This window comes from Aotus nancymaae, unplaced genomic scaffold, assembly GCF_030222135.1.
Source record: "Aotus nancymaae isolate 86718 unplaced genomic scaffold, 86718_ANA_hifiasm-v0.15.2.pri h1tg000008l, whole genome shotgun sequence".
Taxonomy (NCBI): domain Eukaryota; kingdom Metazoa; phylum Chordata; class Mammalia; order Primates; family Aotidae; genus Aotus; species Aotus nancymaae.
This window is the reverse complement of record NW_026988419.1, coordinates 44,085,556-44,109,653: the sequence shown is the minus strand read 5'-3', so window position 1 is coordinate 44,109,653 and position 24,098 is coordinate 44,085,556. Positions and strand designations below refer to the sequence as shown.

Genomic DNA, 24,098 nt, shown 5'->3' with positions numbered 1-24,098 from the left:
CTATATACATTCCAAGTTATACAAACATATATGTAAGACTGAAATATGTAACAAACTTTTACATAAGCAGATGCATACAAACTCCAGATGTACTCTTTTTCTTACTGTGGGTTGTGTGTTCTATACGGGAAAAAGAAATATTTATCATTTCTTTTACTGCTGAGGGGATGGGTGCGGCTCTCATATTTCAGAAAGGGGCTGGAAAGTGAGGGAAGCCAAACTTTTTCCTATTTAAGGCCAAAGCAAAGGAATCTCAGTGGCTGAGTTTTATGACGGGCCCGGTGCTGAAGCGCAGGGAACAACTGATGGTGCTACTTTGAACTGCTTTTCTTTTCTCCTTTTTGCACAAAGAGTCTCATGTCTGATATTTAGACATGATGAGCTTTGTGCAAAAGGGGAGCTGGCTACTTCTTGCTCTGCTTCATCCCACTGTTATTTTGGCACAACAGGAAGGTGAGTAGGTACTAATTTCAAGAAACTTTATGGGATTTTTGTCTTTTCTTCTCCTCACAAAGAAAGGTATAAAAGGGAGTATCAGCTACCTGATTAAAAATAATTTTCTCTATAAGCTCCCAATTGTGAATCATTGAACTGGCCATGACTGTGCTTTTCACATTTGTTGAAAAATAATAGTATTATGTTACGTGTGTATTTAAGAGTTCTGTGGTTGTTTAAGAAAAGATGTTCTTGTACTAACTTGTTTTCATGTTAAAGGCACTGGAAACTTTTAAAAATGGCTTTAAAAATTTTCCCTCCTGGATTGTTAACATCTTGGAATGCTTCCCCAGGCAGTCTGGAAGTTATTGGTCTCTTGTGATAATTTTATATTCCTCTTTGTCTGCTGGATTCTTTGTAAGGTTAGAATATTGAACATTGTTTTCTAAATAAGAATGCATTTCAAATAGCATGGATTAAGAACAGTCTAAAGGAAGGTACTATGCATTCAGAATCATTGAATATATTTCTGTAAAATGGCAACAAGATATCTATAAACGTTCTTCAAAGGGATCAAACTGCTAAAATATTTTATTATTCCTGTTTTAGTCTGTTTCAAGAATGACTGATTAATTCATATTTTCTAGTAGCTTGTTGTTAAGGGACTAATATTTTCCACATATTCTACATTTTAACTGCATTCGCATTAATGAAGAAAATCCTTTTTAAAAAATGTTTTCAACAGGAGTTTTGACTTTTCTACAAACAAGGTAAAGATACTAGTACTGTTTGACTCCAGAAAGCCATTTTGCTGTATTTTCTAATAATTGCATGTAATGTTTGTCATATTCTATTTTCTCCTAAAAAACACATTTGTCTCATTATTTATGTAAAGGTATTATTTTATTTACCATAGTCATGAAAACACTGAACAAATTGGAATACAAACTTCCATAGAAATAAATAATTAAATGTTAAATGTAAAGATAGGAGAACTTACTAGACAATTTTTATTGCACATAACTAAACACGGTTACATTTAAAACTGTAGATTTTGCAAAGACATTGCATGAAAATTTGTCTTTTGTTCGTAATATCAAATCTTTGTTGTCTTCACAAGTAATACATGTAAATGTATGTAGGGGGGCAGGGGTAGATATATGATGAAATGTCTTTAGTTATCTTTGGCCCATGGACACAAAAGAAAAGAAACACCCATATTCCTTGTTCCCTTAATTTCCTCTCCTCCTTACCCCTCCTCTCCTTCCCTTCCCCTCCTCCTTATCTCTCTCTGCCCTGTTTGGCTCCTTTAGACTCCTCTTCACTCATCACCCCACCCCTTCCTAGGCAAGCCCATTCTCTACTCCTCCTCTGTCTTCCCTGCCTGTTACTCCCTCTCTATTCCCCATGTGGCCTCCTTATGTCTCCATTTCTTTTTTCAGTTCTCTCTCTCCTTGTCTCCTCACCCTTTCTTTCCCCAGAACTCTCAATCCTTCTTCCTTTCTTATTCCTTTCTCCTTTTTTCTCTCTATCCTGCTCCTCCTACAAGATGCCACAACTACCAGCCCTTTCTTAGGATAACAAACAACTGCTATCCCCCACCACCCATTTATTGAGAAGACTACGAACTTTGGGATTTTAGCTCAAAAAACTGCAACACATTTGTAGTTGCCTAGTGTAGTTGCCTAGTTGCAATACATTTGTAGTTGCAGTTAGAAGCTTTTTATAACCACTGCAGCTATTTTTCTTCCCAATCCAACTTTAGAGGAGGAGTGTTTGATACTTACAGTACCTTGACATCACATTAAGCTCTATTTTCCTTTTTCTCTTTAGATGCAAAAAATAATCAATAAGTATAAAATTTTGCTGATGTGTTTGTGTGCTCTTAAGCTCAAAAAGAGTTGAAAGAGATCTTGTTCAGCCAATTTTTTTTTTTGTCATGAATTAAAGTTTCAGCAATTTAAGACAGTACATCTTATGTTCCCTATGGGTTTTACAAGAATATTGTGTGAGTAGATAGCTTTGGAAAAGTTACAGGAGGTATCTGAATATACAGCATACTGGGAACTGTCATAAAATTCTGGAGTGGGGGTTTCTTATATATGTCCTTATAAATTCGGAGACAGCACAGCTCTAATGGACACTCACTTCTAGTTCACACACAGGCAATTTCTGGAACATAAGTCCTCAAAAAGAATTTTGGTCTTTTTACAAATTTGTGAAAGTTGTATTTAATTCATGTGTTTTACTTCACCAATGGAGAAACATGGTCTGTTTTATATTTCCTGTAGTTTTTAAACATGCCAAATTTTAAGTGCAAAGATGCGTCACCTAGTGGCTGACAAGCCAGGTTACCATTTGCACGATGAATGCCAATATTAATGTTACATAGCTGGTTTCAGTAGTTTATAATGTGCTTTAAAAAAAATAACATGCATGAATTTTGAATGTTAACACTGCTTTCCTAAGGAAATTAGTATATTATGGATAAAATAATATAAACACACATACTGACACAAAAACACAATGGCAACAATATTCAGAGACTTTTTGGAAATTAGCTTAAGTGTTACGGCTATTAAAAAATTCCACATATGACTATTTTTTGAATGAATTTTTCATAACTCTGATATAGTCTTTATTTGACATAAGTATTTTATTCACTCTATTTGCTAGATAGATTATAGACAGCTGTTACTAAGTAATATTGCTTCATTCAAGCAAAAACAAACTTTATTTTAATTAAATGTGTACTAATATTTGAGTTTCTGTATTTTGCTATAGTGATAATTCCAGTAAAGTGAACTGTGGGCCTTTAGTTGTTTTAGAATTTTGAAACTGTAAATAAACACAGAGAATCAGTTTCTTATTAGAGGTCATAAGAGTTTATTTTTCATTATGCTTTATGAGAGAATTTGTAACTTGATCAAGTAACATTCAAGATTTCTGCTTTGTGTTTGTCCCTGCAATTAAACATACTGAACTAACAGAAAAATGAAGCATAAATTTAGAAACAATTGCACTTTTAAGGGGAGATGATGCATCCTTGCTCACATATCTCAGGGTCAGTCATCTAACATGGATCAGTGCTTCATTTGAGATTAAAAAACTAGCAAATGACGGAGTCAAGGTTAGGACCAAAATTCTGTTAAGTCCTAGATAATTACAGAACACACATTAAAATCACAGTATTTGAATTTTTTGTAACTATTTGTCATTGAAAGAAGATACTAAAAAAATTATTTATCATCCTAGAAAGTACATGAGCTAATGATACATTTCTAAAGGTCAAAAAAGAGTAGGTATTTTTCTGTTTAATACTCAACTTTATAGAAAGTAGTAAATTTAACCCCAGAAGCTCAGGATCTTATGATTTTAAAAGAAATTATCAGTTCCATGTGAGTAAATAAAGTATTATAATACAAAATTTTGTGTTTTTGTATCCATGGTACCTTGCATTTCCTTATCTGAGCTTTGAAAAGTTTGGATTTTCAAAACTGTCTATTTATGTATAGGCCTTTAGATCACCTGATGTTGAATACTCTCCAGATGATCTAAAGGCCTATACATAAAAAGATATTTTTATTAAATTCTGGAATTAAACATTTCAGCATTATAAGAAAAGAAAGCAAAGCCACTGGAACAATTCTGGGAAAGAAGGAAAGACTGTGTGATTAAATGCCTTTTAACTAATTCAGATTCCTGGATTGATGTCTTATCTACAGGCTTCTTTTTAAAAATCAAGAATGATTGGCTGTGAGTTTGCCAGGATTATAGTTGAGGCTAAAGGACAGCTCCTCAGGAAATCCCTGTTCTACATCTACAGTCACATGCTGGACCTTGAGTTGTCACTCAGAGAAAAGAGTGCCATCTACCGAAACTCCACGGTTTCCATTGTGAATGGCTTCTTTGGTGCAGAGTTCCAAAAATTATGTAGCCCAGCTCTTTTATTTTGTAACATCTAGGGATATCACCGTCTTGAAGTGATTAAAGTAGATTGCTTAAGAATTAAAGCTTTAAAGATGAAAGATGTTATTGCTTTTGCTGGACATGAGGAACAGTTGTAAAGTTTCCAGGTCTACAATAACTTTCTGGAACCCTCTCAGTGAACTGTTTCTTGTAAAACAGTTTTCCCTAGGAAAAAAAGCTCAATCTCATTGTTTCCACACTCCAAGAAAAAAAAAAAAAAAAAAAAAAAAAAAAAAAAAAGGTCATCTAGTGTAAAAAAACTATCCAGACTTTTCAAAGGGGAAACTTTGTCTGTTTCATGTCAAGATGACAACGGAAAAAATGAGATAGCTATTCTTACATAAATCATTTGTGAACTGCAGTTTGGGGAGTTACATTAACCACTAAAGTTTCAGTCTGTGTCTAATGAAAACACAGCAGAAGTGGATTCCTTTCAGATTAACTAATAAAACCCTTGCTTTTTTCCATGACTGAGGTCAAGCACTGCTGTTTAGAATGTAGCCTTAATGAACAAAATGAAACACTGAAAGAGGATGAGTCAAAATGTCCAAAAGATGTAAACATAAAAGAGAAAAGATCCAGAAATTATTAAAAGTTAAATTTGCCTCAAAAACTAGTATTGAGAGAGTACTGCGTCAGTAAAATGACGTATATTTTTCTGAAACTGTTTCTTTATAGTATTTCACATTGAAGGATGACAGAGACTGCATTTATCAAGTAAATTAAAATCATAGAAATACTCTTTGGAGTTGCATAGCATATTCACAACTTTCAAGTTTCATTCAACGAAAACATCTAATGAACATAGATATGCATTAATATGAATCATTTAATAATTATATTTTCTGAAAAATAGGGTGCTAATGAGACATCTTAAACATATTTTTGCATTGGATCCAGAAGTCTTGTCTGTCTGGTATTGTTGTTATTAGAATCCTACTTCTGTGTATATAGCAAAACATATGCTGGGTTTCTGAATCACACATTTATTTTGTTGGTGGTCTGGATGTCATCAGGGTGGCTTTAGAGATATAACCCTTCTTCATAAGGTCAAGAGAAAATAAACAGGAGAATTTAACTGCAAATGGCATCTTCCTGTTTTGAGGCCAGACAAAAAAGATATTTTGCAGAGAACTGTTTTCCTTAAAAATACACCTATCTATACTCAGATTTTAACTTTGCAGGGATAAGAAAAATCACATATGACAGAGCTTTGAAGTTGGTTTCTTTAATCATACTCAGTTTTGAAATAGCAGAAAGAAAATAGAATGCAGTAATTTAGAGTATCAAATTTAGAGAAAGCCTTCTTACACTCAAATCTTCTTTTTTACCCTGACTATGTAACCTTGGGAAAATTACTTAATGTTTCTATGGTTTAGATTCCTCATCTGTAAAATTAGGATTACGACAGCTCTAAGCTCACAGGGCCTTTAGGAGTATGAAGCAAAATAGATATGCAAACTACTCAGACCAGTTCCTACAAGACAGAAGGTACTATACAAGCTCTGCCTACCACTAGTTTTACTAACACTGGCAAATAAAATGAAGGAAGAAATTAAAGTACTTAGTAACTCAGTGATAAGGATGGTGAAATGTAAAATTTTATTTATAAGAATATAAAATTTAAAGTTATTTTCCAACTGTAATAAGACAAGTAGAATATATTTTCTTCGATGTTTTTTATAATTTGACTCTAAGCAGATTTTATTATATATGCAATTGTTGGTGGTTAGATATATGATATTTTAAATTTTCTAATTATCTAATTATTTTATTTTAACAGAATAAAATACTAATCAACTTAAAGGAAATTTCTAATTGAAGATTGAAAAATCATGTATTTATAAAATATGAAACAAGAAAATATCTACAAATGCTAATTTATCAATTTATTTTTCCTGGAGAGAGCAAGAATAAATAGAATCTTTTTTGTCAATGCAAAACAATGCTTTTAAATTAAAATTATTCACCTATAATGTCTACAGATATTTTCTTCAGAGTCCTTTTTGTTAAGTCATCTAACATATTTTAAGATACTCTAACGGATACATAAGCAGTAGAAAAAAAATATTTTATTAAAATTTATGTTTTCCAAACAGTATCAATTTTTTTTTCAAACAGTATCACTTAAAAGCCAAACCAAACATGTTTCAATTGGAAACTATATGAACTCCAACTGCCCACATGTACAAAATATTCAGCTTTTTAAAGTAATAAAAATAAATTATGATAATTTATATATCAAATCTGTGATTGTTAGATTTTAAGATTAAAGAACACCTCTTCTCAGATAAAGATTCAGCAAGAAGAGAAAAGGAAAAAATACTAACTTGTTATTTAAGCCAAATTAACAATTTTATTAGGTGCTTTAGGGAATAATATTATTGCTCCAAAAGTAGTATTAAGATAAACATAAATTGCATTTTTATTTGGTCCTAGCAATATGATTTCTTCAAGTCAGCATGATTTAACATAAAGAATAGAAACAAAAATCACAAAAAAGTAAGCTTTACACACGTCTAAAAATATAAAATTATGTTATCTGGCTTTATTTTTCTCTAAAATTCCAAAAAAGAAAACTAGGAAAGAGCTAAGAGTAGTTTAAGTCATGTGATAACTTCAATATGTTTTATGTTATAGATCCCAGCAAGGAGATGATTGAGTTTAATGCATTGCTTGTGTGATCACAAGGAAATTTCTTTCAGAATTTACTCTGTAGTAAGGAATAGAAACACCAAACGACATGGGAGATGGAGTTTAAAATTAATTACAAATTGAAACAGAGAGATTTAGTTTAAACAACAAAAATAAAGGAAGTAATTGGAAAATCCATTACTTTCCAATAGTAAAATGAAATCATTTGCCTTTTATTTAATACTTTTGGGAAAAAAATAAACATTTTTTATCAAAGCTACTCTGAATAGAGATATCTAAGAAATGAAGAAAATAATATGAGATGACTTATCTCTGAATCCCATTTTCTATTCTATTTCTAAATGTTGCAAATGGCTAACTAGAGCATTTTCATTCCTCTTGAAACAAAACACTTTCTCCCTTGACCTTGCCATGATTTTCCCACATATTACCAGGTGTTAAACTAAGGTCCACGAAACACCAGTCTAAGAGGTTTAGCTTTCAGTGGAATATACTACTAACCATATTTTGTCATGCATAGGATAATAAAGAAAGCTACACAAAACTCAATATTTTCAGCAAAGGTAAATAAGTTTGAAAAACACAGAAAGGCCTAATTTTCAGCCACAAGTTTTTACAGGAACTGACTTTTCAGGAGAGCCAAATTTATTTCAAGTGGACGTGAAATAGTTATGGCAATAAACAAAGCTGCTACATTAATTCTTATTTTTTAAGCATTCCAACTCTCTTTTCTTTTTTTACTTAAAACAGTATGACTTTCTAAAGTAAAACAAAGTATGCACACACCATGTTGACTGTCATGTGCAGGTCAGGAGGAAAAAAAATACCTTAAGAATATGACAATGTTTTAAATTGCACTAAAATAATCTTTATATTGAGACCTCTGTGTTTTAAAAAAGTACTATAATATGTTTCTAATAAAATTTGGAAACAATAAGCTAAATAACTACTTAAATTTTTATAACATCGAGTTTAACCCAATTTTAACAGATTCATTTACAATTTTAATGTCAACATTGTGCTCATTTATTTAATAATTAGCAGAACAAATGGAAAGTACTGTATTTCTAATGATGTGAGGACACCCTTAATGAGGCATGAACATAGAAGGATGAATACATAGGAGGGAAAAGTATTTATGTTAATTTCTAGGCAGATCAATAACATATAGAAGATGTTTAAAATAGGAAATGTTTGACCCTAACTTTAACTATTATCCTCATTTGTCTTTAATATGCCTTTAGTATTTAAGAGCTGCTTTTTGTAACCCACATGCTGTATTAAATGTTAAAAGATATTTCTGATTCAGAGGCAAAGAGCTAAAAGAATCATCAGTAACAATCTAACCATGTTTTTGAGGATGGATCTGGGAGGGCTTAAAATATACATTAATGGGAAAATCTTGAGTTGAAACTAATCTGTAGGAACATTTCACAAAAAGTTGATCTAGAGAAAAATTTTAAGTCGTTCATTTTAAGGAAAAGTACCAATGCAAAGCATGTGTTCCATGTAATTTTACTGCACAATCTTCCAACCCCAAATCTTCAGACTTTTTCTGTAAACTGGTGAACTTAAGACTTAAATGTAAGATGCCACTTCCGTCTAGAGAACAAATGGGTTTAAAGCATTGACCCTTCTATGTTATTGGTGTTCACACCAATGTGTAAATGATTATTTGTTCTTCTCTTAAATATATTTTCCATAACACCATTCAGATAGGCCTACTTCATTTGCACCGAGATAAGCTTTTTGGTGTTCAGCTTCTAGATTCACTAAGAATTAAGAAATGCTCCTTTAAAAGCTTAGGAAATGTATATAGAAAATATAGCCCATGTTTTCATGTATGTGTTTCAAGCATAAGGGAGGAATTATAATAACTTTTTTAAATAAACAAATTACTTGCCTACTTAAAATTGCAATTAAAAAATGAAGCTTTCCTTCAGTAGCTGTAAACTACATTGAGAAATTGTAACATAAAGTAAGAATGGATTTTTTAAACTTCTCAAATAGATCAAGTGTGTTGTATAATATTAAATTTGTATCAGAACACAAAAATGGAAATGAAATGGGGAAGCAATTTCAGTACTCTCTAGAGTCTAGGCTTTGAAATTCTTTTTGGTGAACATTTAGTAAATCAGCTAAACATTTTGACTTATTTAAATATGAACCTAAATTATTATTTCCCCGGATAGAGAGATGATATAGAAACAAGAATTTGAAAAGGTAATTTTTGTGGATGCACGTAGTGCCCAGATGGAAAAATCTCAGGAACACCGAAAGGCCTCTTGACCACTAGGTAGTAAAAAGTAGTTTTGAACTACTTGCCTACCCAGAAGCAGCCCTCCTTTAGTAGACACTTTAACGATCATGGCTTTGAGAAATAAAAGTTTGGCTGTCTCACAAAAATATAAATTACTAAACGGTACATCATTTGTTGTTTGCAACAATTTTTGCAGCTGCTTAGAGACTTATTATTTATTTACTCAATTACTGGCAAACTATCACACTAATTCTCAAGAATTAAAGTTGTATTTAAGCACAATCCACAGCTAATGCTTTAAGAATTGAGACCAGGTTTTGTTTTGGCAATTCCTAAGCTGATTCATTGTTAATAGCTGCTGAAATTTCAGTACCTTGCAGATAATTATGAAGCAAGTCTAAAATTTTGGTTGAAGCAAATTTTTTAACATTTCAAGCCACAAATACAGATGGTTGTGATTCATATTTTCCCTATTATTTTTACTTATTCCTTGCCAATATTTATTTTAAAAACATCTTTTTTTTCTTTTTGGTGATTTGGAAATGACTTTCCATCCATATGGGATATACAGTATATTATGTCATATCATGTTGACCTACTAATGCCAAACAGAGCTAACAGTGACATTCAATACACACAATAAGTTCTGTTAAAGCTTTCCCAGGAAAATCTGGTAAAGTTTTATGGTGCCAAGATTAGCTCAGTTTTCCCTTGAATTTCTCAAATAGGTTAATAAAATCCAGAAAGTCTTCAGAGTTAGTGACAAAATCATCTTTTTAGTTTAGTTTAATGCTCCCATCTGCTGTTAAAGCAAAGAATAGCAATTGGGTAGAAAAGCTTATTTTCAACTGTGCAATTGTGCAATTAATACATACATGTTTAAATATTGTGTGGTATACATTGGTGTTAAATCCTACTGTAAATGAAATTAAAATACCTGCTGGTATTAAGGAAAATTGACTATGGTGTGCCAATTTTATGTTAATAAGTAGATATGATATTTTAATTAATTTCTTACTGCTTAGCAAATTATGTAGGGAAAATAGAATTTTCTAATGAAAGGAAGAAATTATTTGTTTCAAACCATCTCAGGTTTGGCTATTGTTAATTAATAGTCCTGACAGAGTAACAAAAATCATATTTCAGCAAAACCTAAGGGAACTTCATGTCATCTAACTTGTTTTTCAGCTGTCGAAGGAGGATGTTCCCATCTTGGCCAGACCTATGCGGATAGAGATGTCTGGAAGCCAGAACCATGCCAAATATGTGTCTGTGACTCAGGATCCGTTCTCTGCGATGACATAATATGTGACGATCAAGAATTAGACTGCCCCAACCCAGAAATTCCATTTGGAGAATGTTGCGCAGTTTGCCCACAGCCTCCAACTGCTGTGAGTTTAAAGATAAACTGTACATCTTCAATATTCATTTTTAGACACATGCATAGTTCCTATATCATAGGAGCCTAGAGGAAATGAAAGTCATGTCTGTCAAACAGCCATGTTGGTATTCCAAGTAAAAAGGAGACATTTCAATTTAGAGATAAGGATTGGTTAGAATCTGGGTTAAGAAATAATGTGCAAATTCTGTGTCTATTTTAAATTGTTTCTTTTCCATTTATTAGCCTACTCGCCCTCCTAATGGCCAAGGACCTCAAGGCCCCAAGGGAGATCCAGTAAGTAAACATTCTTCAGTGGAATAAAATTAATACTAATGATAATTCTAGTAAGAGTTTGCTTTTTTTCTTCTCATATCCCTTCTAGATTTGAACGTCCATCATACATTCTCTTTAGTACCACATATTTGAATAATGGCACCAAACAACAAACTGAGAATCCATAATTGTACATGTAAAGATTTCAATTCCCCAAAATTCATATTATATCTTCATCCCCATGATCAGTTTGAAGAAAACATATAGGTCAATATACAAAGGAATACATTATGCTTAAATTATTCACAGATTTTAAGAAGTATGTGTTATGAAGAAAATATATTACATTGATTCCTAATATTATAAAGCAGGGAAACAACAATCTGATAATGATTCTGAATCACCAGGATTTTTCACTATTTACCTCTTTTTTTATTAGGGCCCTCCTGGTATTCCTGGGAGAAATGGTGACCCTGGTATTCCAGGACAACCAGGTTCCCCTGGTTCTCCTGGCCCTCCTGGAATCTGTGAATCATGCCCTACTGGTCCTCAGGTATAATAAATTACAATATTTAAAAATCCCATTATAAAGTTTATCTAGTTCATCTTCTTTCTTTACTCTATACTGTATCTCACTATTATGAGTTCTTCGTATGTGTTCTCTGATTCTATGTATTTAATAAATCTTTATTTAGTGTTTTTATGTATTAGGCACTATCCTAAGTGCTCTATAAGTATTCATTCTTCCTCATAATGCTAATGTCATTGCTACTATATCCTTGGAAAATTTGTCAATTTCTCAGTAGATATATAGCATACACATTATGTAGACGTGAACTATCAACTTATAAAAAATTAACCTACATAATTCAGTTAGTACTACCTCTATACTTTATTCCCTTAGTAACACCAACGTCAAAGCCTCTAAAAGTTTAGACAAAAAGCAGTTGAATAACTGCAAACATTCATACTGAACTCAAATCAACAAGATAATTTCTGCCTATGAAACTGCTCTTGCTAATACTTCAGAGCACATCGTGGTTCTCCTGAGGCGTGGCAACCAACTAACTCTGCATATAAAACAATCAAACAAATAAATATGACAAAATTTCTGCTGCATGAAATTAGGTGAAATAAGAAAACATATGACACAAATCTTTGTGAGGTTAAAAAGTGCTTTTCAAAAAGCAATTCAGCAAGAGCCAAAGGATATTGTCTAACTTCTTACTCTGGTAACCAAATAGAACCTAACTCTAGGCCTAGAACTTAGAATAAAGTTTTGAAGAAATCCAACAAGCATATGAGTTTTTCTACTATTTTTTGACTTATTTTCTACGGAGATGTTTATTTGAGTGAATCTTTTAGTCATATTAACCAGAATCCAGGGGATATGAATTTTACTTGTATCATTCACTGTTGGAAAAATAATTTGACTTCATTTTTTTTTGGCTCAAAATGAGAAGGTGTATTATACGATCTCAAGAGTCTTTTGGCCTCAAACAGCCTATGATCCCATGTTTGTAGTGATGGAGGTACTGCTTAGAAATAATAGCTGCATGATAAGAAAATTGGGGGGAATTAACATTGAACACAGTGGAAAGATCAGTGTATCAAACAACAAAATGTTTCTGTAGGATATCTAATGTCTAAATCTACAAAAAGACAGGATAAGCAAGATAATGAATTAACACATACCACATCTTTTGGCACACAAAAATCTATCAGTGGATAGTAGATGTTGCATGCCCTTCTAAATGCTTTTTAAAAGAATGATGAACTGTATATTAACATGATCACATATGTTTGGTCTCCTTGCCACAGAACTATTCTCCCCAGTATGATTCATACGATGTCAAGTCTGGAGTAGCAGTAGGCGGAGTTGGTGGCTATCCTGGGCCAGCCGTATGTACAAATGTTTCTTAGCACTTTAGAGCTTTATTATCTTTCTGGTTTGTTAAATTTTGAATGGTTGCTCTTTTAGGAATTCAGTATTTTTATGGAATTGTGCAAAATAGCTTATTCTTACTAAGGTTGGAAAAGAAAATGATAGCATTATCATGTTTTTTCTATCTCAACTCATTTTTTCTCATATTATGCCTGTATTGCCACTTCTCCTTTATATAACCACCTGGTGTACAGAGGTCCATCTTCCTTCATGCTTAGGTCTCACACTCATATATTCTCTAATTTTAATCACATTTTGTTACTCACTTCTGCTTTTCCTCTTTCTCACCTAAGTTCTTCAGAATCTTCCTTTTATGTCTTTTCTTTCATCAAATGCTGCTTTCCAGATGACAGTCCAGATAATGAATGTCAAATGCCACAATCAGTGTCACCTGCAATTCTCAAATCAAAAATCAATATTTCCAGAATTCATTGATTCTTCAAGTTTATCTTCTTTAAATAATAGCTATTCATCTTGTACATAAAGGGTTTTCATCATTGTAAATGACCTAGAGTTTCGATAGAAGAAAATAATGAAAATAATTGAAATCTGGGCACATGTGCACAATATGTACTGGCCCATGTGCACGACCCTGGTTATAGAACAGGCTCTCAGGAGAATCAATAGTAGTGAAAGTTATAATTTCACTGCAGGCAACAAGTACATAAGTGTAAATAAAGCACAGCTCTGGATTCTCTGTTATTGAGGAGGATTGCTGCTCAGACCATTGGACTGTATATTCATGACTTCCAAAATTAGAGAGAACAAAATTTTTCCCAATAGATTTAAATGACATATAAAGAAAGACCTTTAGCATTAACATAAAGTATATCACAAAAACAGAATTTTATGTATCTTGACTATTTTAGGAACTGTGATTTTTTTGTATGTCTTTCAAAGCCAGAAAGAAAATTATGTTAATTTACGTATACATTGAGTCTTACTCAGCTACATTCACATTATATTAATCCTATTTTTAATCAAATATAAAGTTTTTACAAAAAACAAAAACAAGTCAACACGCATTGACATTTCAGAAAAGTGTTTTTAAGAGAAAATGTAAATATACAAACTACTGTTTTATAAATTTACTATCTGTATTTAGAAACAGCATGCTACAAACCTGAAGCATGCTGCTTTCAGCATGCTGAAGGTTTTCTAGTTTAATCTGTATTTTGGAACAGTAATAAATCAAGTGTCCTATGTAAGATGATTCTTGTGTGATCATATGAATCTCTGTCAATTAACTCTGTGATATCTATATCAACATAATTATGGATTTAGGGTTGATTTACATTATTATTTTAGATACCTGATACAGTATTTATAATGTGGCAATAAATATTGTTCCACACTGAGTTTCACTGCCAATTGAGAAATTGATTCTCATATTGCAGGGATTTTCATATCATTGTGTACTAATTTTTCCAGATTTTCAATTCCCCTCCTTAGGAGTTCAGGACAACATTTTATAATGTTTATTAATAATTTACATGGAATCAGTAAGAATTTCATTAATGTTTGCTTGCTAATATCTTTATTGTAGATCTCATGAATCAAAAATAGTTATTAAAAATGAGATATAATTGGTCACAGTTTTAACAATGCCAGTATTATTCTTAAAGAGTGTTATCACTTTGAGGCATGAATAAAGTGGATTCTACATTCATTTATTTTGTTTTTCATTCAAATTCACATTTCAGGGCCCCCCAGGTCCTCCCGGTCCCCCTGGTACATCTGGTCACCCTGGTTCCCCTGTAAGTATAGCCATTAGTGGTGTTTTCTTCATTGTTAGAAAAATCAAATTAATATATATTCTGCTATAATTCAACCATTCCAGCATGCATAATCCCAATTAACTAAAGAAGTCATACCAAGAAAATGTTTAAGTCTTCAAAGATGGAATTCCATATTTAATTCCTTTCCACCAACAATTATTAGCAATTAAGACTTTGGTAAAATTAAACCACATTAATTTGCATGTGTTATGGCTTTTAGTCCAAAACCATTCTTTTTGAACTAAAAGCCATACCACATGCAAATTAATGGAATGCAATATATTAACTTCATTCTGATCTGAAAAAATTTTGGTCTCAATATTTATAAACTGGAGTAAAATTTTGCTGATTACATTCACAATCCTGATTTCTTACTGTCAAGACATAAATGAATTATATGAAGATTTTTGTTACTTTTAAAATATTTACATATTCTACTCACTAGGGATCTCCAGGCTACCAAGGCCCCCCTGGTGAACCTGGGCAAGCTGGTCCTGCAGTAAGTAACAATTCAATTTATATTCAATAAGTTGATAATTCTATATGGAACCTACCTTTGTTTTCTCGAACAAGTATAGATCCTTACAAAATGAAGATTACATTTACCTTTAAATGTGTAAATAACAAAAAGCATTTTATCGAGTCTTTTGGACTCTTTCAATTGTTTAGCCATCTTACAGACACTCCTTAATAAGGGAATTCCCTTATGATTAGACATCAAAATAGTCCACTTCCCAGAGCTTATACACATTCTATATATATTAAATATAGGTTTCATTTTTCTGTAACCACTCAGTTCACTCTTACATCTACTCTACTGAAAAATATGTATAATTATATGTATTTACATATGTAAATATGTACATATGTAAAAATGTATGTATGCATATATGTTAGACAGTAACATATGATCTAAGAGAGTCTTCCAGAAGGATATGCTGTGCAAATGAGCAAATAAAATGGAATTATTTAAATTCAATATTTCATGAAATTTAGAAATATATTTATATTTAAACATGTTTAATATTCCAAAAAGTGTAGAAATACATTTGAATTTATGAATACACACATGTAATATCAAATACAGATATATGATGCTTTTAATTTTTATTAACAATAAGTTGATATAATAGATGTATAATATTAACTCAGTAAGTATCATTTTCATTATGTGAAACATTAAAAGTTTTTTCTAAAGGAGGTTCCTTGCCGGAATACATACTGTTTAATAATAAATTGTAACAGAAAAACTTACCAGTCTATTTGTTTTTTACTTCCTTATTTTCAGGGCCCTCCAGGACCTCCTGGTACTATGGGTCCATCTGGTCCTGCTGGAAAAGATGTAAGTTTTTAAAAATTCAATAAGAATACAGCAAAATTTAACTTGGGATATTCTAAACAGCATTTGTTTTATGTCAGAATCCCAGAAGAAAAAAATGTTATTCAAAATATTGTTGTCTTAACAACATTTTAGCTCATACTAATCTTTGAGTAGCTATACAGCATTTGCATACATACATATAGATAGATCTTATTTGTGGAATTCCAAAATAAAACCCCCAAAGTGCTTTTTGACTGTTGAGATGGCTCATCCATTGAATATACTATTTAACTGGAGGAGAAGTAAGCGTTTCTGTGTGCCTCTTGTAATGATGAAATCGATACCACTACTTAATGAACTTGGGAAGTTATAGATACCTTCAATTCTATGGCATTCTTTCTTTCCCTTTTAATTTCCAATAGCAAATTATTTTTACTGGGTTGAGGAAGGGCTATATTATTTCAGTGACTAGAAGCACCTGCATTATCTTTCATAAGCTTATGTCAACTTAAGCTTATAAAAGATGGGAAAGGTCCTCATCACGCCTTCTACCAAGAAAGCTGATCTCAACTATACATTTTGGGTAACCATTTTAATGAGTCCTTCATGAGAAAAATGCAAAGTAATCACTTTGCTTATTGGCTACAATGTATTTTCTCATACATGATCACCTAAGTATTCTTTATTTCTCCACGTAGGGAGAGTCAGGTAGACCTGGACGACCTGGAGAGCGAGGATTGCCTGGACCTCCAGTAAGTCTTCAGCATCTAATAAATTAATCGTAGTAATCTTAGCTTGAAAACTATTATGTAATTTAATTGAATTAAACTTAAAACAGAAAGTGTTTTACTACTAGATTGTGATTCTATTTGAAGGTTCATTAATATTTTTTCATTAATTATTTTTAGGGTATTAAAGGTCCAGCTGGGATACCTGGATTCCCTGGTATGAAAGGACACAGAGTAAGTAGTTTCTACCTTGCTTACAAGGTATCCCATTGGGCTATGTTTACTTGCCTAATGAATTTTACTGGACAATTATGTGCCAAAAAAGGTAATTCTGACAATGAGTTAATTTGGGTTTTTTAAGTTTGCAAAGTTTATTTGTTGACCAAACTAGTCATTGTATGCAAATTAAAGGAGTTGATTTCTAGTGTATAAAATAATCTTGAAATATATAGTTTTCTTACTATCACTATCAGAAAAAATAAAAACCTTTTACGAATTATGGTTTTTATTAACTTAGCATGATTTATAGATTGAGTTGAACAACTTTATTCTATTCAAAACCTTATGTACGTTCAACCAACTGGGCCTAAAACCTATCAACTTAATTATGATAAAATCTATGAAACTCATGTTTGCTACTCTATAGTTAAGGCAACTTTCTTATGAGACTAAATTGCACTTTCTAGTTAGTTCATATTTTCCTGCTGTAAAATCAGTGTGAAATATCTTCAACCCATTTAAACAAGTTTTAAATCATTTAAGGTAATTTTGCAAGTAGTGTTATAAAGATCAATTATAAAAATTCAATGTAAATTTTATCAATCATTCTAGATTATTAACAGATTTTAATAATTTTGCTATTTTTATACACTTTCTAGGGCTTTGATGGACGAAATGGAGAAAAAGGTGAAACAGGTGCTCCTGGCTTAAAGGTAAATCACAACAAAATCATATTTTATAAGTAAATTTATTAACTATTAAAGCTATATTTAAGATTTGCATTGTGAGGCTTAACTTGTTTTCTGAAATTTATCTGAATTTTCCTATTAGGTGTGAATAATTGTAACTAATTGAGATATTAACATTTCCATGAAAACTGATAACTTGAAGAGTCTAGATTAGAAATAGTTGAGCATCTTAGTATAATTTATCAATTACTTCTCTTTAGTCTTTAAGTTTTTAAATACAGAAATTGAGATTTCTGGTAAATAAAATAGTAACAAAAATTAATATTGTTAAAATGTATATCTTTTTCTAGGCTCCGTAAACTTTTCCATGATATTCTATATTTAAAAATCGATAATGTTATCTTCCTCTTATATAAAATGCTAACATATTTTATATTCATCTAGGGCGAAAACGGTCTTCCAGGTGAAAATGGAGCTCCTGGACCCATGGTAATTACGTTTCTTACATATAATGTTCAGTTTTATTACTAACCTCATGGTTACCCAAAACTGGCTTTGCTCCCACCCCAACTGTTCTTACACTTGTTAAGATTAGAGTAAGACCATACTATCAATTTTACTCTGTAGGGTCCAAGAGGGGCTCCTGGTGAGAGAGGACGGCCAGGACTTCCTGGAGCCGCAGTGAGTATTGTTACTAACATTGCACAACTACACTCAAAGTGACAGATCAATGTCTCAGTAAAGTTTCAGGCTGTACAAATATGTTAGGAAAATGACTTTCCTACAAAATCATACTCAAAGATACTGTGATAAAGTTGTGGCTATAGTTAAAAGGAAATAAATAAATGTTTTACAATTATTATCTCTATTGAGAATTTTTGTGTTAACTTTTCATATGCCATTAGAGCCATTTTATCTGCTTTCAGTCCTGAAAACAGAATCCAATCTTTCTACATTTGATCGTTGCTGTATATATCAGAATTGTAACCATTGACTTTAAAATATATCATTAGTAAGCAGATTTTAATGTACTTGAAGAAAATTCAACTCACTTGAGTCAGAATTTTAGTCAAAATATTATTCATGACCAGTCATTCAGAATTAAAAAGATATTTGATGTAAACTTCTCTTTATAGGGTGCTCGGGGTAATGACGGTGCTCGAGGCAGTGATGGTCAACCAGTAAGTAACTTTGTATCTAACTCTTATTTGCTTCAGGATAAAGAGAAATTATGGATTGTGGATTATTTAATATTTTATAAATATCAACTCAGGTATATACATATATATATGTGTGTGTATCTAGTACACACATTAGCATCTTTAAAATTTAAAAAGTGAAAATATATTGTAGTCCCAATATTCAATATTGTATATATACATGTGATTAAAACTGGCACTGAGCCCACAAACAAATCTAGGTTCTGACACTCATTCTACTTGACCAACTGCTAACATTTGAATGGTGCTCTCAATGTTAGTTAATATCCAATATAAGACATGGCACTTAAAAGAGCCCTACAAAATGGATACAATAGATATTATGTCCATTTTTAAACTGGAGTACGAAAGCTTCAGGGAAAAGTAACCTGCACTAAGTCACAGAATTCATGGCAAAGTAGGGAGAAGCCAAAACTTTCTAACTTTAGATTTCACTCTCTTCTTATTTTACCATATTGTTTCTCCACATAATATCCATAAAATATAAATATCATTTTAATCTGCATAAATATCTTCTTTACTTTATATGTGCTCACTTATTTACTAGTATGTCAGCTTTCGTTTATTTGAAAAAGAGCTCTTGAAATTGTATTTAATTTTTTCAGGGCCCTCCTGGTCCTCCTGGAACTGCCGGATTCCCTGGATCCCCTGGTGCTAAGGTAAACATGTGTTTCTATAGAAGGGTATAAAAATATTTTGGAGACAACAGAAAATCATTAGATTGCTTCTTGCAACTGATTTTTTTTAATCAGTCAAATGGATAGCATTTATCTATACATGTCTTAAAAGCCCTATTCTTGATTCTAAAAAAGGTGTCCCTAGCATTCAACTATCTTGACATTTCTTCTGATGCCTTCTCTCTTTCCCCAGACTCTTTCCAGGAAACAGATAACACAGTCACACACATAGTTATCATTTTTCTCTGCCTTTATGATTAATGATTCCTTGCTTTACTGGCAGTAACCTTTGGGATGTGTGTTTAAACAGAACTGAAGAGTGAATTGGCTAAGTGAATAGAAGTGGTAAGAGAAACTGACTACATAAAGTTTTACCATTAGGGTGAAGTTGGACCTGCAGGGTCTCCTGGTTCAAGTGGCGCCCCTGGACAAAGAGGAGAACCTGGACCTCAGGGACATGCTGGTGCTCAAGGTCCTCCTGTAAGTGTGGCAGTTGAAGGAAGAGTGCAGCTTCACTTACTCCGTGAAAGCATGTGCTTCAATACGGCTATCAATGAAAATTACTTTGAAAAAAAGTTGCTTAGAGCCCTACAACGATCCTCCTGTGATACATATTGATTTGATTAGTGATTAAAATGATAGTTTTCGACTGTTGTACTAGTCTATAATTCATGATTTTTTATGTATATATAAAAGAATAGAGGGTAGTTTTCTGATGTTTTCAACAATGTGCCCCAAACTAATCACCAATCATAAAAACTCAGAGAAGAACCAAACTCAAAATCTCTCCTATTTATGTATTGTTTAATAATTTATACCAAGTACATATTATCTCTAATTTATTTAGATAATGATTCTTCTGACTACATTTCATATGTGTGTTACAGTTGGAGGATTCACCTAATTTCTACAAAGCCTAACACTCACCCATAAATTTATTTTCATACAAACAACTTCAAATATATACGAACTATTTGCATTACTATTAATACATTATCTGTTTTTTGTATACTTAGGGCCCTCCTGGGATTAGCGGTAGTCCTGGTGGTAAAGGCGAAATGGTAAGCTGCCCCCCACTATTCACCCTTACCTCATCCACACATTACTGGCTTCTTTTACATTTTGTGTGACAATAGATTTGTGATATTTAAGTGAGATATTCAGAAAAGAACATTCAAGTTTGGCTAATGTTAGTGTCTGGTTTGTTCTTAGGGTCCTGCTGGCATTCCTGGAGCTCCTGGACTGATCGGAGCCAGGGGTCCTCCAGGACCACCCGGTGCTAATGGTGCTCCTGGACTGCGAGGTGGTGCAGTAAGTTCTCTTGTTTTTTTTCTCTGTTGCCTGAAAGTTATAGTTTAATTCCAACAACAAAAACTTAATAGCAAACTTTTTGCTCCTGTTCAGTTGAATTTATATTGATTTCATTCTTGTCTTATAACTGAATTTTGTGTTATTGGTGACGATTTTGTTAGTCGAATCTTCCCTGTTTTTCAACCAAGACTTTGTTATACTTTAGGGTGAGCCTGGTAAGAATGGTGCCAAAGGAGAGCCAGGACCACGAGGTGAACGCGTAAGTATTACTGCAACAGATCTGGTTATTTCTTGGGAAACTACAACATAATTAGAAAGTAAACAGGTAAAACTTTGAAGTAAATTCTTTATTTTACCTTTTTCTTTTCTTTAGGGTGAGGCTGGTACTCCAGGTATTCCAGGAGCTAAAGGTGAAGATGGCAAGGACGGATCACCTGGAGAACCTGGTGCAAATGGGCTTCCAGGAGCCGCAGGAGAAAGGGTATGGTTTCCATGGGGCATTAAAAAAAAAAAAAAAAAACCAGCATCACTGTCATCTACATAAACCTCAGGGTGAAATAGCCAATATTTCTTATGTTGAGTGCTCAATGGCAAATATTGTTTAAAGCATTTGTAACTTAAAAATATTATTTGCCACTCTATGAAAAAGAATTACAATCTTTTGGACTGAAATATTTGTCTTTCATTATTGTCAGGGTGCCCCTGGGTTCCGAGGACCTGCTGGACCAAATGGTGTTCCAGGAGAAAAGGTAAATAACTTTAGTTTCTATATTCCTAAATGCTAGCACCACAAATAGGTATTTCTTCTATGCAATTTCCCATTAATGAAAGCCTAAATATCTGAAAAACATATATTGGAGCTAAAAAACATTCCTAATGTAAAACAACAATTGAGTCTTCTGTTCAACCAGTTTAAGCCACTTACTTACCCTCTATGAGAATCCTTCACTTATCTGTTAATTGGAAAGCATTTATCTGAGCATCATTGCAAGAGTACAATAAACTAAAATGCCTGAAAGGTCTTTAAAAAGTTATATGCAAATATTTTATATCATTAAGATATTTGATTTTAGATGCACAAAATATGTTTTTAACCACACTAAATATTGTTTTTTTAAGCATGTGATGTTCACACAGTTGCTTCAAAATTTTTTCAGTATGGCAATCTAAGCTAAGATAATTGATTTTACATAGAAATTTTTCAGCAACACATCACCCCTTTTGAAAAGTCCAAATGATGTTCTCTATTTGTAACCAAAATATTGTTGATATCTAGGTTAGTGAAGGCTATGTTAATTTTTTTTATTTCTTTCACTAACTAGGGTCCCGCTGGAGAGCGTGGTGCTCCAGGACCTGCAGGGCCCAGAGGAGCAGCTGGAGAACCTGGCAGAGATGGTCTCCCTGGAGGTCCAGGCATGAGGGTACAGAGAAACATTTGTTTGAATGACAATTTAATTTAGTAAGAAGAAATATAAGACAAATGAAGATAGATCAAAAGTAACTTAAATCAATCAGATTACATCTTTTGTAAGGCCCAAAACAAAACAAAATTATTTTAAGTTAACTAAAGCCAGGATAGTTCAAGGAGAACAGAGCAGAACATAGAACACTTACCTAAGATTCTTTATAGACAGAGAAAAGATGTGCAAATCTGAGGACTTCGCATGTAAATGAAAATATCAAAATTGTACAAATAGTATATGTTGCATTTTTTTTATGATTTCATTTTGAATCACCTAACAACTGACTTCTTTACTTCAGGGCATGCCCGGAAGTCCAGGAGGACCAGGCAGTGATGGGAAACCAGGGCCTCCCGTATGTACATTTTTAAAATCTCATTTTAAAAGGCCAGTTAAAATGGAATGTATATGTTGGCTTATCCTTGATGATATTATCTTTATCAAACCTTTATTAAGGTAATGTTTTTCTCATTAGGGTAGTCAAGGAGAAAGTGGCCGACCAGGTCCTCCTGGGCCGTCTGGTCCCCGAGGTCAGCCTGGTGTCATGGGCTTCCCTGGTCCTAAAGGCAATGATGTGAGTTTCCTCATTAATTTATTCAATAAATATTTGACAGGAGGGCTTTTATTTTCCATATGGAGTGTAGAGATGGTCAAAGCTCAGTCTCCCCTTCAAAGCATGGAGGAGTATATGAAAATAAAATCGTATGTAGGAAGGGAGCTGACTATATAATTGGTTATGGTTGTACGAGTATATATGGAGCAGGCAGATAAAAAATATGAGACAATGATATGATGAGTTATTAGTAAATACTGACCACTTCTTCTTTAGGGTGCTCCTGGTAAGAATGGAGAACGAGGTGGCCCTGGAGGACCTGGCCCTCAGGTATGTAGCTTTCATCAGTTTATTTCTAGCCTTCAAATAGATGCATTCATCTCTAACCTTATCTAATTTGTATTATTTCTACTTCCCTAACTGCTCTTGTTTTTATTGTTTTTAGGGTCCTGCTGGAAAGAATGGTGAAACTGGACCTCAGGGACCCCCAGGGCCTACTGTAAGTTTACTCACATAAAATTGGAGATGAAAATAGGGTGGAGGAGGGGCAGGAGGAATGCTTCAAAAATTACATGATCTCTGACACTGTGTTATTATAGCTTACTAAAGCAATGATGAAACTTGCTGATCTAGTTATCTGGCTAAATGCTGGCACTGAGTTTAGAGCTTACATGTGTGCTTTGGGCCCAGATCCTCCCATTTCTTCACATCACTACTTTTAAAATGAAGCAACAGGCCTGTTGAAGTGGATACTGTAGACTAAATACAAAAGGATGTTTATAATAAAGTGTATCATTATACTTTTCCAGGGGCCTGGTGGTGACAAAGGAGACACAGGACCCCCTGGTCCACCGGGATTACAAGTAAGAGCTTGTTTTTAAATGTCATGGCATACCTGACTGTTCAAATTGTGTCCCTAATAGATTATAAATTATCTGAAGCTTAATCTGTGAGTCTGCCTTTCACCTGAAAATAAAATGTCAGGCAATATTAATAGATAGGCATATCTTCCATCTCCATTCCAGAGTACATTAATAAGTTATTTAGAAGAATTAATGAAACTCATATAATTCTATTTGCTTATACTTATTTTTATTATAACGTAAATCTATATAGCCAAATCTATCATGCCATGCTTGTCAATACATTTTTATATGTAGCAACTGAAAGAACAGAGAGAGATGAACATGGATTTGTAAGATATGATTATCACGTATGTGTCAC

The 24,098-nt window shown here is 32.8% G+C and overlaps 1 protein-coding gene across 1 annotated transcript in view; it reads left to right on the top strand.

The window, feature by feature from the left end:
• The first annotated feature begins 240 nt into the window (after window positions 1-240).
• The window catches only part of COL3A1 (collagen type III alpha 1 chain), a 38,554-nt gene continuing 14,696 nt past the window's right edge, over window positions 241-24,098 (top strand). Inside the window, exons 1-27 of the mRNA XM_012464103.2 lie at window positions 241-453; window positions 10,508-10,710; window positions 10,944-10,994; window positions 11,413-11,526; window positions 12,795-12,875; window positions 14,622-14,675; window positions 15,142-15,195; window positions 15,985-16,038; window positions 16,716-16,769; window positions 16,926-16,979; window positions 17,624-17,677; window positions 18,098-18,142; window positions 18,281-18,334; window positions 18,790-18,834; window positions 19,479-19,532; window positions 19,932-20,030; window positions 20,567-20,611; window positions 20,763-20,861; window positions 21,067-21,120; window positions 21,235-21,342; window positions 21,557-21,610; window positions 22,184-22,282; window positions 22,623-22,676; window positions 22,797-22,895; window positions 23,151-23,204; window positions 23,320-23,373; window positions 23,684-23,737. Coding sequence (XP_012319526.2) covers window positions 375-453; window positions 10,508-10,710; window positions 10,944-10,994; window positions 11,413-11,526; window positions 12,795-12,875; window positions 14,622-14,675; window positions 15,142-15,195; window positions 15,985-16,038; window positions 16,716-16,769; window positions 16,926-16,979; window positions 17,624-17,677; window positions 18,098-18,142; window positions 18,281-18,334; window positions 18,790-18,834; window positions 19,479-19,532; window positions 19,932-20,030; window positions 20,567-20,611; window positions 20,763-20,861; window positions 21,067-21,120; window positions 21,235-21,342; window positions 21,557-21,610; window positions 22,184-22,282; window positions 22,623-22,676; window positions 22,797-22,895; window positions 23,151-23,204; window positions 23,320-23,373; window positions 23,684-23,737 — 1,923 coding nt within the window. The 5' untranslated portion in view covers window positions 241-374. The remainder of the gene's footprint in view (window positions 454-10,507; window positions 10,711-10,943; window positions 10,995-11,412; window positions 11,527-12,794; window positions 12,876-14,621; window positions 14,676-15,141; window positions 15,196-15,984; window positions 16,039-16,715; window positions 16,770-16,925; window positions 16,980-17,623; window positions 17,678-18,097; window positions 18,143-18,280; window positions 18,335-18,789; window positions 18,835-19,478; window positions 19,533-19,931; window positions 20,031-20,566; window positions 20,612-20,762; window positions 20,862-21,066; window positions 21,121-21,234; window positions 21,343-21,556; window positions 21,611-22,183; window positions 22,283-22,622; window positions 22,677-22,796; window positions 22,896-23,150; window positions 23,205-23,319; window positions 23,374-23,683; window positions 23,738-24,098) is intronic.